Here is a 13,884-nt window from a genome sequence, read left to right on the forward strand (position 1 = left end):
GAGTCGGGCAAATTGTATTTCGAGTTGAAACAAGAGACAACTATCCGAAATAATTTATATCGCGCCATTATTTTCGATACCGTTACGGGTTTATATGCGAGAGGCGGACGATATCGACTCGTCTGAAATAACGGCAATTATTTCGTTATTTCTCAATTACAAATTCGACGAAGGGAATAACAGCAAAGGCAAGGCAATAAAGAGGTATGTACGTCGATCTTGGGCACTTTTGAAATAATTATTCCAAGCATAATTACGAGCAGCAAATTAATTTGGTCCATAATTATCTTATATATTTACGGAATGGCGCAACGCGTCAGTTGAAACGATATCCTAAGTGATTTCATTTCGAAAGTGTTCTCCGGTCTCGAGATAATTACAAAGTAGAGTGACGTATTATATTCGCAATAATATTTTAAATAACCATATCCATAGCCAACAATATCGAGAATCCAGGTCTTCGTCGAGCGATACAAAAATTGCTTTTAGAAATAATCGCGTAGGTATCGTTCACTTATTTTTCGTACTGATGAAACGTCGATGGAATCTAATCGGAAAATAATTTGTACGTCGCTCGAGACGGTTTAGGAGATTAGAGATTCAAGATGTTCAGACACTCAAAAGCTGGTCGTCGATATTTGCCATTTCGTCGGCGCTTCATCGATCTTTCCGAAACCTGCGCATATTACACGCTGAATCTTGACATATCTATTTGCAGTTTATCGGTGTTTGGATCGCGTTTTCGATGATCGAAGAATTCGTGGTAAGCTTGGTTAAAATCGACGACGTGCGTTCGACGTCAACCGCTCGCGTCAAAGATTAAAAAAGCGACGGTAGAAACGGGAAATTTGTCAGGCTCGGAAGACGCCACCGGCGTGTATCGAGTGGCTCTCGTCGGCTGAACTTCCGCAAAATATCTCTCGCCCTGTTCACTTCGCGGCAAGATATCTCGTTAACGCGTTTCAGAGCTCGTCCCGGTTCGATACGCCACGAACACCGTTCCACTTTGTGTATTTCCTCGACGTGATTCCTTCGGAAGCGCGGCAACTTTTCTAAAGAGTGTATTCACTTTCCAACTTGCCCGATGAAAGTATCGTATTTCCAATATCCGGCTTTCCGCGGACGCTCTTCATCCAGAGCCGTCAAACTTATTTTTCCGCCGACTTGGGTCGCTTTCCCCGGCCGAAAGGAACTTCAGCCGGTCGGAAGTCCGCCAAAGGGGCGAATTAATAGAATACAAGTTCGGACGGGATAACGTCCCCGCGACGAATAATAACCTGTCCGACTGGCGACTGCAACGAGCGGTTGTTCGCGTTCGAGCGGATCCACGGTGCGGCATCCGAACGAGCATTCGGCCAGAGAATTTTGATTCGCACGCTCCACGGCGCGGCGTTCCAACGACAAATGCCTGTAACGTGCAGTTTTCCTGAAATTCGATAGCAGGAGATGCCCAGGATACTTGGCGGAAGTCCGTTTATCGAATCTTCGCCAGTACGTTTGCTTGCTATTTTCTCCGGCTCGGTTCGAGTGTCTCGAATATTTGTTCGTTCCAAGAGTTAAGTAGTTAAGTCGATGATGACGTTGCACGGCCAAGTAGTAGTGTATTCCACGGTTTCCACCACTTCCTTTCCACTTCTTCTTCGCTCGTCTCAGCCTCGTCGCGACTACGCCGCGTAACCTCCCATCAACTTGGTAATATGTTTCTAGTAAAATACGTGCGCGTCATAAACTTCCGCGGTACTAAAAACACGTGAAATTTTCAACCGAGCTAAAAACACAGGGATCTTGCCGCGATACGGCTTGAAAGCGTACGCCACCGGTTTTCTACGCGACGGAAGCCAAGTATATCACGGATGCCACATCGATCGCGAGGTTCATTCGCTAGGAAAACGAGAAATTTGCATGAAATTGCGTACTAAAAGAACCAGTCAGGAGTACACCGTAACATAGATGTACTCGCCGAGTTCATCCGTTTAGCGTACTAGCTCTGGTTAACGCCGGGAAATACGCGCTTTTCTTCGCCTCAAGATGCATGAATATTAGAAAAAATTATCGTTGAAACTTTAACGCACAGTTGAACGGTAAATAAGACCTACCCGAGGAATAATTTAAAAACGGAAATGGGTTTATTAACGAGGTTGCTCGGAATATAACAAGCAGTTACGTATTTCGTAACTGGAATTTGTACTTTCGTTCCTACGGTTAAAGAAATGTAATCAATTTCCACTCGAAGTACGTATAGAGGGTGACCCAAGAATCAGATACCGCGAATTTTCAGATCTCGAGACTATTAGCTCATGTTTCCTATCCGGCAAAGGTCGTCTCGCTGGATAATATTTCTGAGATCTGCACGCTGTTCCTCGTCCCCGATGGCGTCGCCGGGATTTCTCGCGCCAAAGGATTTCCCTCCTTCGACGTTCTCGTTCCGAGCATCCAACTCTGAGCGCCCACTTTATACTCAGAATTTATTTTAATGAATTTCACGATTCCCCTCTTAAACGTTATCTCCGACGAAATAAAACCAGCGCAGGCAAAGGTCTGGGAAAGGAAATTCGCCGGCAACGGCAAATGCATTTCCTGTCTGGCTTTTAAAGCGATCGATGTCCTCTGATTTCGCTGTAAGCGTTTTCAACTGCAAAACGAAACGCACGAATCGCGGCTGGTATTCGTCTCTTGGAAAGGATCGGCGAGCGAGCGAGCTAGCAGCAGATCGACCATCCTAATCGCGCGAATCCGCCAAATTTACTCGTCGTCATCGCGAAACGCGTTTGTCCCTCATCCTCCAACGTTAGTTTGTTCGAATCAAACTTCCAGATTTACAAACATACATAGATGGAATTTAGCGAGGATATTTTGAAACTGGTGCAGGTCCATTTCCCGTAATCTCCTGAAATGCTTCGTATACGATTTCGTGCAAAAAGGAGCAGAATTTGCGATTGTGGATTTATCGTAACACGTTTCTAATAGAAATACTTACACCAATTACGAGACACGAAACACATAAGGATACGATACAGTTTATCGCAGCCAGGGAATTTTTATGCAAATTCGTATTTCTCAGAATATAATTACAGAAGCACAATTTATGATTCCGTACATCTTTTTCGTATTAAACTGCATTCTGTAGAATCTCGCATATATTTTCAAATATCTTAGAAATGCATAAAAATCCGCCGTCTATCGACTTGTTCTACGAAACATGGTGAATTTTCGAGTAAACTTCGAATTCAAATCGGGTGATGCGACGTTGGATACACAAGAAGTGGCTGGCTGGGAGGAGACACGGTTAACAGCATTCGAATAAAGGGGTAAATTGCCTGGTATTAGGGTGTTTTCGTGACGGATTTGGCTGTGCGATATTTTGTAGCGATAAATTAATTGTTACGTACTCGAGCGTCTACGCATTGGATAATAATTTGGTTGGCCAAGTACGGTTTCATACGTAGTCCAAATTCGATGAGCAGGGTCTGCAAATTATCAACGAAACGATTAATCCATCAGAATTTGCAATTCATAAAGACGAACATCGAAAAAACAAACATGGAGATGAAATCGAACAACGACAAATACAACAATAAAATGAGGCGAATGTGGAAATTATTCAACGTAGACGAGAATAAAATTCGCTTTATTCGCATCGATAGACGTATCGTGATATTACAAGTAATTGTATCGATATGTCGTATTCTCCTGTTGCAAACAACACAACCTACGGACGATGCAGGAAAGTTTAACATATTCACATTGGCCGTGCTTTATCTAACTTGCCGTTCACGCTAATTACGAGTATTCTACGTTAAAGTGGACAATGAAACGCGTGAACGTCCTACACCGAGCAACGTACGATCTGTGAATACGTAGATGTTCCATGCGCTTCTGTTACACCGCTTTCCCATTGTTACCGTACGTTTCCAACTTAATTGTAGAATTCTACGCCCTCGTGAGTATCAGGACACCTGCCACGCACGGAAGGTAACGATCGAACCAGGTTATTGGAGAAATAATTAGTCGTTTGGAGCGCTCAACTTCTAGGAATAGGATATTGTATCCTTCCCATCTAAACCTCGTTCGGAGGATTTCAGAAGAATGAAACGATCGGACAATTTAAATATTTCCCATCGTTCCCCAACTTATCTGTACGACGATAATTGATGGAAATTGCGGCACAAGGTTGAACATCGATAAATAGACTTCGCGGTGCACCGCGCTTCGAAATTGATATCGATAAAGCTGCTATAGCCGAATATATGCTAATCGTACATACGCGCACGGAAAGGTTTCGTTGATCCAAGAGTTATTCCAACAACAACTGTTCGCCAGTTAGTAAACATCGATGTTAAACATCCGGTATTAAAACGTATTTAGAGCACTAAAGCTACGTATTCTACTTTATACTTATAACTTTACTCGCTTTGTCCCTTCCACTCGCTAATCACGTTCATGAATTAAACATCTATTTCGCGAGTTAGCGAGAGAGCAGGAGCAAACGGAAACAACGGCCAATGCGACCAACGCGTCGCTCGCAACTGGAATTTAGTTTCGATGGTGAAACAGACGAACAACGATACGGAGGCACTAATTGCGAAGCAGTTTGCTATCGGAAATTTTAATTCGCCGCTCTGTCAGTAACGACGTAAATTTCACGCAGCGGACCTTTATTAATCCGCTACTCAAAGCTTTATTTCATTTCGCACCATTGGCCATACGATTATTCCGGCAAAGTTTCTACTTCGATTAAGGTTGGGGAAAATCATTGAGAAACGACGACCACTGCCTGCCGGTTAGATCCTTCGCTCTAACCAGTTAGCCGTTTTCAACGACGGCATTTCGCTGGTCGTGAAGAAATGGCAATAGTTCCCGTTACGACGAGTACACTCGCCGTTTGCCGCTTAACTTGCAATTTAATAATCGCAGAAAATTGCGCTAATAAAATGAAAAAATAGTTCCGTCGCAACAGTCACGCATACGCTGCGTTTGACGAGCATACTCATCGTCGTTTGCCTTCTGCTACGCGTTTTAGGTACCCGCTTTTCAAAGAGATCGCAACAGTAGGTTGGTTATTAAAAACGGCTACTGTTCCATAGGTTTTGTTCATCGAACAGGCAACCGACAGGTAAACATTATTACACTTTGCGCGTACGAAAGCCCATCAACGTACGATCCGACGAGGCTGCAACTTTAATTAGGACAGAAATCGGTATATCCGTCGTGTAGGCGATTAACGTGTCATAAGCTCATCTTCAAGACCAACGGACGAACGTGTATGCGGATGACCGTAACGGATTCTGGAATTAACCGCTTGGCTTGCTTTAATTAGAAGCCTTTGACGAACCCTACGCTGCACATACCTAAACGTTTAAGGGAACGTCTCCTCTTGGAATGCGCGCCACGCGTGACACACACCGGCGAAAAAGTTTAGCAGCACAGCTGTTTAATCTACCCGTATAATACGCATTTCGTTTTACTAGTTCCAAAACACATGGTCGTTAACGGCCTAATGGACCACGACGTGTAAAACAGTTGCAACAGTTTAGCTAAAAATATATGAAGCGGATACGGTATCGTACGAATAACGCGTGAAACCGCCAAGTTCGTTCGAGTGTTTCGTTTAACGGAATCGTTCACAGTTCGACAATTTTCGAACCAACGGTTTCGCCGATTGAACCGACGTTCAAACACGTACTTCCTAGAGTCGTGATATTTTTTAGTCGCGTCGCTGCTGCAGCGAACGAACGATACTCGGAGCTTCGCTCGCAGATGGTAAACAACGCAATCGCGTTCGTGCAATTATCATCAACGTCCCTTCAATGGGACAAACGCGGCTACTTGCTACGGTTACAACATCGTTAAACCAATTGACCGATTGTCCAGGTCTCTGGACAAATTCCAAAGACCCGAGAATAATACGAAGCTCGCGAATCGTGCTTCTGCTCTTGGAAAAAATTCAATGCGCTCCGTGCTCCTTCCAAAGACAGTCAGTCCCGGCGATCGTTTGAAGTTTTAAATTGAAAACTCGTGAAACGCGAAATGCTTCATTTCCACACACACACACAGAAAGAAAGGAAAAAGAAAAGAGAAACAAATGGAAAAAGACGAAGAAAAACGAAGACGTGCAAAGGTTCTTTGAAAACAAACTTTCATCATCCGTCGGTCAACCCTGTTGAACAGCTTAAATATCAAAGTGGGAAGAGTCAAAGCTGGTCGTGGAAACCGAGGGAATTTAGCTTTACGAGTCGGCGGAATCAATATCCACGAGGATCACGGCAGAGATGCTAAGCGAAGTATATTTGCTAGGCTGTATACGTCATAAAGGTTATCATTATTGCCAGTAGTATAACAGTGTATTAAAATCGTGGCGCAGTCAACCGGACAGACAGACTCGGTAAAATGGCAAAATAAATGACGTTTCCGGTGAAATCCGTAGCCGACTCAACTCCGCGCGAACGTAGTTTCGCGCGATGCTAATAACACAGCAATTTTCTTCTCCCGCTGAGAAGAAACGATCCTGGCGGTGAAAAACACCCTTGCAAAGAAATCTTCGCTCCTCGTGTAATCGTGAATATTTAAGGAAGAGCGCGAGATGGAGGAAAAAAGTTCGTTTAAAAGCCGCGGTCTTCTTTACGGTCTGTACGACGGATGCGATAAATTAAAAAAAAATGTATTCTTTTTTGAGAATTTATCGGTAGCGCTCATAATTTTTCGATGTTTCCTCTTCCACCGTCACATGTATTTGGATTTCACGAAAAAACCCTCAGGGCGGTGTTTTCAGCCCTAGGGCTGTTTTTCAGCAGGAAAAGAAAATTGTCCCGCTATTGGCATCGCGCGAACTACGTTCGTTCGAAGCTTCGAATTTTTGGGGAATTTTCCGATTGCCCAATTTCCCTTGCGAGTATAAATGTTTTACACTGAGAAAATATAGTTCTACCGGCATAGTCAATGTACAGGAGAAATCGAAGATTCGTACAAATAGACGTCCTATTTTTATTACCTCGATCGCTATTTTAATTTCTAGTTCCGTTCTCCTCTTCTTCCCTATTCCATTTCTATTTCCAAACTTGTTAAAATCTTACGACACGGCGGTTTCTACTTGTTGTAGAATAAATACAAGCTGAACTATACGCAGTGTTCTTGAAAACACGTTACCGATAGTTACGTCTAGGACTAACGAAGTTGAAAAGAGTCTGGGAGAATTGTTCGAGGAGATCAACAAGGTACCGCGGTGGTATGTCTTTCTCGACACCGTATTACACAGAAGCGTAGGAAATTGAGACGAAAGCCGATCTTAAGGCACGTGTTTCTCGTGCGATAGATCTACCGCAACAAAGTTGCACTTACACGTCGGACATGTCAATCGGAAGGATTATGTCAATTGCAACGATCGGTCCGCAAATTGAAAGTAAACGACAAAGTTTCGCGCAGTTTAGCAATTAACTGCGTAAACCGTGATAATAGTTATCGCGGCCGCGTAATCGGCTTTGCGCTCCTGATTCGCTTGTGGTCACGTGAAATCGAATGATCCGGCCGTGAGTGAAACGGCCGAAAGACGAGAACGCGATTTAACTCAAAGACGAGCGTCGAATTTTCCGAAATCAACATCGAGTCCAATTAAACGTCGATGGATAAATTCTCGACCGAACATCACACGCAGAGACATCGACGCGATTTCGTGTGAAAATATTTAGTGCCGATAGAAATCGAACGACAGGGGAGCAACAATTGGTAATACAGAATTTATCGACGACATGTTGGCACTTGAAAATTGCAAAATACGAGGAAACGCGACCTCACAAAACTGCGAGGTTAGAAAATTGTTAAAGCTCGAGCTTCCGAGAATCGATTCGCATTTTTTGACTCTCTGCGTAGCTCCAGAGTAAAAGTTTCATCGTTGTCTTTGCTCGAGCATCCGCGCGTGAAAAACAAGGATGAAAGCAGCATTCATCCGCCGTATTTCTCCAAAGTGAAACGGTATAAATTTGGCTTAAGTTTGGGGCGGTCGAGAGGACGCTATACGAGCGAGAGAAAATTGTGGACGGAAAGGGAAGCTATGACTAAATTGCTTCCCAGCAATGAGTAAAGGAAAGCTACGGCCAGGTGTTATCCCCCTTAAAACAATACGCTCTTCTAACCAACTTGCGACGTTATTCGGATCACCTCGTACGCGTTTAACGCAAGATTCGAACGAAATCATCCTTTGTACGTGCCTCTCCTCGCTACTAATTTACATTACCACTTACAGCGTCAACTGTTAGCACGAATAATACACCTACGTCGAACAGAAGCTCCAGACAGCAAACGTACAATTTCTATCGTAACACGGTGGAAGCTGTGCGCGATTCGAAAACCTCTGCGAGACTACAATTCCGTTCATTTGCTTGCCGTTCCGTCGTGAAAACCTCTGCAAGTCGAAATAAAATTTACTTTATCAGCTGGTAGGTCCAACATCTATCGCCTTCGGCTCTGCAACTCCGAGCGTACTCACAGCTACGCCGCGTGTCGCAAGATGTGAGAGATCGATCGTTCGATATTGCCTCCTTTCTTCCAACTGTTACGATTGTCTCGAATAACATAAGACGACGCCAGAAGCCGTATCCTCGCCTCGTCGCCCTTCCATCTGCTTATCCATGGAAGCTGGTACGATTGCCGTCATCTTTGATTGTCCTAAATTTCATTTGCGAATAAAACGACGAGTTCCAGGGAGAAGCTTAACGTACCAGCCACCTTGCGAAAACGTGAACGCAACTGCGCCCTCGTACGCAGCTTCTGTACGTCGTGCATCGATTAAATGGCAATACTAGCCATCGGTTGGTGTACGCGATTTAAATTACGAGCCAGTGTCAATGTTTGGAACGTTTTAATCCGAGATGTGACTACATTTCTCCTGAATTACCAATGGAAAATGTAAGGTAATTTTTTCAGCGTCACTCACGCTGTCACATAGCTAGAAGATTCCTATAGCTCGCTACGAATTCTTATTACGACGTCGTATTATATTTTCTAGTAGCACGGAGCGTGTCTTCAACGTCTTGCGTGAAATTACATGCGCAGGTTGTGTCTTCGAATTTCTGGCATATTTTTTATTTCAGGAAACCAGGAAAATTTAATGACAGAAAATGGGCTACGTTAACCCCTTTGTTAATTAATCCCTTTACAGCTATTTGTGACACCGTAACTATTATAACAGGCATTACAAACGGTTGAACGATCGCGACAAGTAGGTAATTTCATGTAAATCAGACTCTTTCGTGGGCGAAGAACGCGTTAAACGATGTACGTGCTACATTTTTACATTTGAAGCACTCGTCCATGTGAAGTAAACGACGTAAACGAAGGCGTTTCAATTTTACAAAATGCTACGCGAACGTGAAGCGGGCACAGTGCTCTCTATCTTTCTCTCTGCTGTTAAAATCGTAGGCCAGGGTATTTATGACGAAACGTTATAGGAAAAGGAGACATAGCCAGAGATAAAAGAGAAGAAAAGAGAGGAGGAGAGATAAGTGAAGGATGCAACGTATAAATAATTCGGGCAGAGGCACAAACACTTTTCCTCGAATAAAGCATGACTGGAAACTTATTTAGCTCGAAACCCCGGGGTGTGCGTGGAATATCGATATTTTCAAGAGGAATCGTCCAGTCGAAAATTGATGGTCCTTTAAGCGATGACAAATGCTCGGGTCTCGAAATGGCTAGTCACGCAGAAGAAGATAGATCGCGATGATATCGTTTACGCCACTGCTGCTAGCGGCGTACTTAGCTAAGAAATCCCACCAACTATGTTATTCTCTTTCTGAATTATGGTAATACGAAAACGTCCGATCGAGAATGTTATAGGATGGCTCAGTTAAATTAATTAAATCAAAATGATCAAACCAAATCGCTGCGAAATTATGGTGTATAAGACTAAGACGTTGTAAAGTGTAGGAAAAAATGCATTACACCTTTCTATCAAGACGATATTCGAAGTACAAATCCGAGAAACGACGAATGTTACCCGGCACGTCGATTCGAAAGCGCATCGGAGAAGCAAGCCGCGCATAGATCATAAAGCTTACTCGTTTAACTGCCAACGATTCCACTTTTAACTGCCAACGATTCCACTTTTAACTGCCAACGATTCCATTTCCCCCCGATCTGCCTACTATCGGTGGAAAATTCATCGGTTTTTAAAGCTTAAAAAGAAAAGAAAAAAAGGAAGAAGAAAAAGAGGGAAAGAGAAAGGGAGAATAACGGGGCGAATAGGAGAAAAAGATCGTGGACGAGTGGTAATAAATCGCGTTCGTTCGGCTCGCCACGTGCCAAAGTAGTACCGAACTACGTTTCGCGCGTCCGAGAAATAACGAGACTGTTTTTTATTCGATTTTCGGGCGGGGGAGGGGGAGTATGGCGAGTTCTTCCAGTCGACGGGACGTTAAATAATTTCGGAGGTGCGCCAACTTCTTGGACAAAGTTTCTTGTATACCGACAGCTCTCATTAAAATGGGTAACTTTCGCCCCCTGCCGCCCACTTTATTTTTCCGCGTTACAACGTATGTATGCGTCGAGCTGTATTTCCGTACATACGAAAATACTCGCGCGTCTGAGCTTTTGATATTAATCATAATAACAACAACAATAGACAATAACTTTTCTGACTCGTCGAATAAGCTCAGCCATAAATCCACCCGATACATCTAGCCCCACAGCTGCGCATTTGTCATGGTATTTGACTTTGACCAGTCGCCAGTGGTTTTAACCGGTGTCCAATGCAACGGATGGCCCATTACCTCGATAGGCCAATTCCAGGCAAACGAGTAAATTACATGGCAAAACGTTTCTCCATGGCTTCGATACAACGTTCGAGCGCGGGACGTTGCCCGAAGGGATATGATAATCCAAATGGAGGCACAGTCGTAGGATCTATGAATCTATGGACAGCTTCGTGTAATTTTCAGCTTACGAGTCCCCCGAGTTCTTTCGAAGCCGCTTTAGCCACTCTATTGCGACTTCATTAATCCAAATAGATGGATGCTTCTTTTCTCTTCCCTCTTCTGTTCCCTTCTTGTACGGCAGCGATTTTTCTTGGCAATTCCAGAGCCAACTATCGGTGCGTATCGACTATGAAATTTTGGCAGCGCAGAGATCAAGTCAGAGAACGTATGTACCTATTTGTGTGAGAGTTGGTCAGGCAAGGGCTTGGCAGAAAGGTGTTTGGTGTTCATCCCTATGGTGACACGAGGGTCACCACACTGTATATATTTGCTAGAGGTACCGTGTGCTTGGAATTATTTGCCTGTTGACTATACGCATCTCGGATGCTTCTCAGGTATACGTAGCAGCCTCGGAGCGTATCTCAGATCTTCGATCGTGATTTTGAACTTCAGGCAGAATGTACGCGATTTTTCGACTGCGCGGGATCCGCGCGTCCCTAATTCCGCATTGTTGGAGGATCGACCGCGTTCGGACAGTTTCCCGAGCAGAGCACGCGATCACTGACAAACTATTCCACTCGTGGGACGAAACGCAGACGTTCTGCACACCACACGCTCCGTCACGCGTTAATTAGCTAACCAAACAGAGACTCAAAGGCGGCCCGCCAATCACAGCCTCGTCCATCTAAATCGGCATAAAACGCGGGTAAACGGCAGAACCATCGCGTTTGCATTCACGACGAAGCGAATCCGGCTGTCCGTTGAGAATCAGGGAAATGCGTTTGGACGAGCACATTTTTTACCAGCGCGTGGATTATGGATGCGGCGGCGGCGGCAGGCAGGTACGTTTCGCTGGCGAATCTAGCGGCAATACGATGCAGGCAAATATTTATACGCGGCAACGTTGACACTCAGAATGCCGGAGAGACGGCCAGGAGACACGAGGGAACGTGAGAGCGCACTGCGTGTCAATAGCGTCAGAGAGAGGTCGCACGCGCGACGCTTTGAGTACGCCGAGCTTTGTACGTCCGCGATTTGTTTAACCAACGCCCTAACACGCGCATCCATGTGACAGACACACCTGCGTACGTGCACACGCTGCCTGCTCCATGAACTCGCACGATTACGAGGCAATATCGCGTCGCGGTGATTCCGTGTCCCCGGATCCGGTGTAATTCTGTCGAATTCGATCGCCACCGGGCGGAACCGGTCGTTCCTACGGCGAGAGTATCCCAGAACAGTCCCGGCAACTTCCTGCCTACAGCCTGAGCACAGCCACGAGTATTCGGACGCTCAGAATTACTGAAATCGTTGCCTGATAAAACCGTCTAGTGCCATCGTGGCTCCTAACTTGGCATCGGATGACCGTACACGTCAGCGCTTCTACTTCCAGTCGTTGTTTCACGCGATATGTTCGTTCGTCGTCAAAGGAAGCGCCGAGAAGTCAACCACGAGAGACTCGCGCTTTCGTAGCGCAAGAAGCCTGGCAGACTAACGAATGAAAAGCGCGACGAATTCGTTAAGACGACGGCGAGGATGGTGTTTGTCTCCTGGGACACGGGTTAGCACGACGCCGGTGTACGCGGAGTTGCCAGCTGTTAGGGGCGATAGGAAAATCTCAGCAACGCCTAGCAAACCTCGTCATACCACGCTCGCGCAAATCGATTTAACGCCAAGTATCTGCAATACCGAAGTTACTCGAAAAACCGTTCTACGACAGAATATGCGAAATATAGAAGAGCATTTAAATATCAAGTTCTCTGCGATAACAATTCCCTGATTACCGATAGCCCCTGGAGATTTCCACTCAAAATGTCCCTCCATTCGTCGAACGATCAACGTTCACCCGTTTCTAGTTCTGGTAGTCGACAGCGACTTATAGTTTGACGATAAATTAGCCCGGAGCCAATAGGCGCGGTACAGAGACTCGCGTAACGTTAATTAAAGGGAAAAGAAGCTATACCGACCCTGGAACACTGTGGAAATTACCACGTTGGACAATGCCGAGCATCGAAATCAGCCTGGAGTTTTCGGTTTACGCAAAACCCGACAAAAGCCCGATGCGTTCACCGCTCTGACTAATGAGACACTTAATACGTAGCAAGACCACGCTGCCACCTACACTGGCGGCTCCAAAAACAAAATAGATGTAGTGTATGCACTAGCAGAATCAGACTCCTGAGGTGCATCAATCTTCGCGGCGGAGATTATGGTAATTAAACATGCACGAATTACAGCTAAAGAGAAATTCCACTGTAATGCATTAATTCTGTCTGGATTCAAAAGTGCACCATTAACCATTGGATGACAAAATGTCCGGTAAGGACGAGCATTAGAAATTCATATAGAGCTTGTTCGCAAAGAAAATATCATTGTACAATACGTACTATGGATCTCCTGTCCCATGTTGGAATCGCGCAGAATGCAAAGGTCGACCGAGTAGCCAAAGAAGTTGTAATAGATCTCCAGACACGTGTACAAATCATCGCTAAGAAGATTTAGTCAATCTCTCAATGAAGATCCTGAAGACGAAACGAGAGCAGGCACGATGGAACAACTTTGGATACGCTCTTCTTACATCGGGATTTTGATTTCCCTGTTACCAAACGAACCAGAGGAGAACTGGCAACGACCAGTAACTTTTTTCAGGCTGAGTAATAACTAACGAGAGAAGAATGGGCAATAATTCGAAAGCCTCTTCAAGTGTCTTTTTGATTAACTTGAAACGTAGAAATGCTACGAAATCCTATTATACGTTATCAATGCTACAGATCATGGTCGGATGATCCCATCCAACTTGATCTTTGCCGGAGAATCAATCGACGCAGGGCAGCATCGATCATTGACGCTGCCTAGCAAAGTTATGCAAGAAGTTTGCGTGTTCGTGGTCGGCGAGGGCAGTTCGCGTGACGATGATCCGAGTTTCCGATCGATTCGCTGATTTTGATATTAGTCGCGCTGCGTGCGAGCGTCAGTTTAT

The 13,884-nt window shown here is 44.9% G+C and overlaps 1 protein-coding gene across 12 annotated transcripts in view; it reads right to left on the reverse strand.

Moving 5' to 3' along the window:
* Positions 1 to 13,884, reverse strand: part of LOC132915036 (cyclic nucleotide-gated cation channel alpha-3-like) — a 219,775-nt gene that overhangs the window by 111,404 nt on the left and 94,487 nt on the right. For 10 of the 12 annotated variants that reach the window (XM_060974654.1, XM_060974645.1, XM_060974643.1 and 7 more), the window contains one exon: positions 3,390 to 3,467. The exons of the other annotated variants lie outside the window; for them this stretch is intronic. In XM_060974654.1, coding sequence (XP_060830637.1) covers positions 3,390 to 3,467 — 78 coding nt within the window. The remainder of the gene's footprint in view (positions 1 to 3,389; positions 3,468 to 13,884) is intronic. 12 annotated transcript variants of the gene reach the window in all.

The sequence above is a fragment of the Bombus pascuorum genome, chromosome 16 (genome assembly GCF_905332965.1).
Source record: "Bombus pascuorum chromosome 16, iyBomPasc1.1, whole genome shotgun sequence".
Taxonomy (NCBI): domain Eukaryota; kingdom Metazoa; phylum Arthropoda; class Insecta; order Hymenoptera; family Apidae; genus Bombus; species Bombus pascuorum.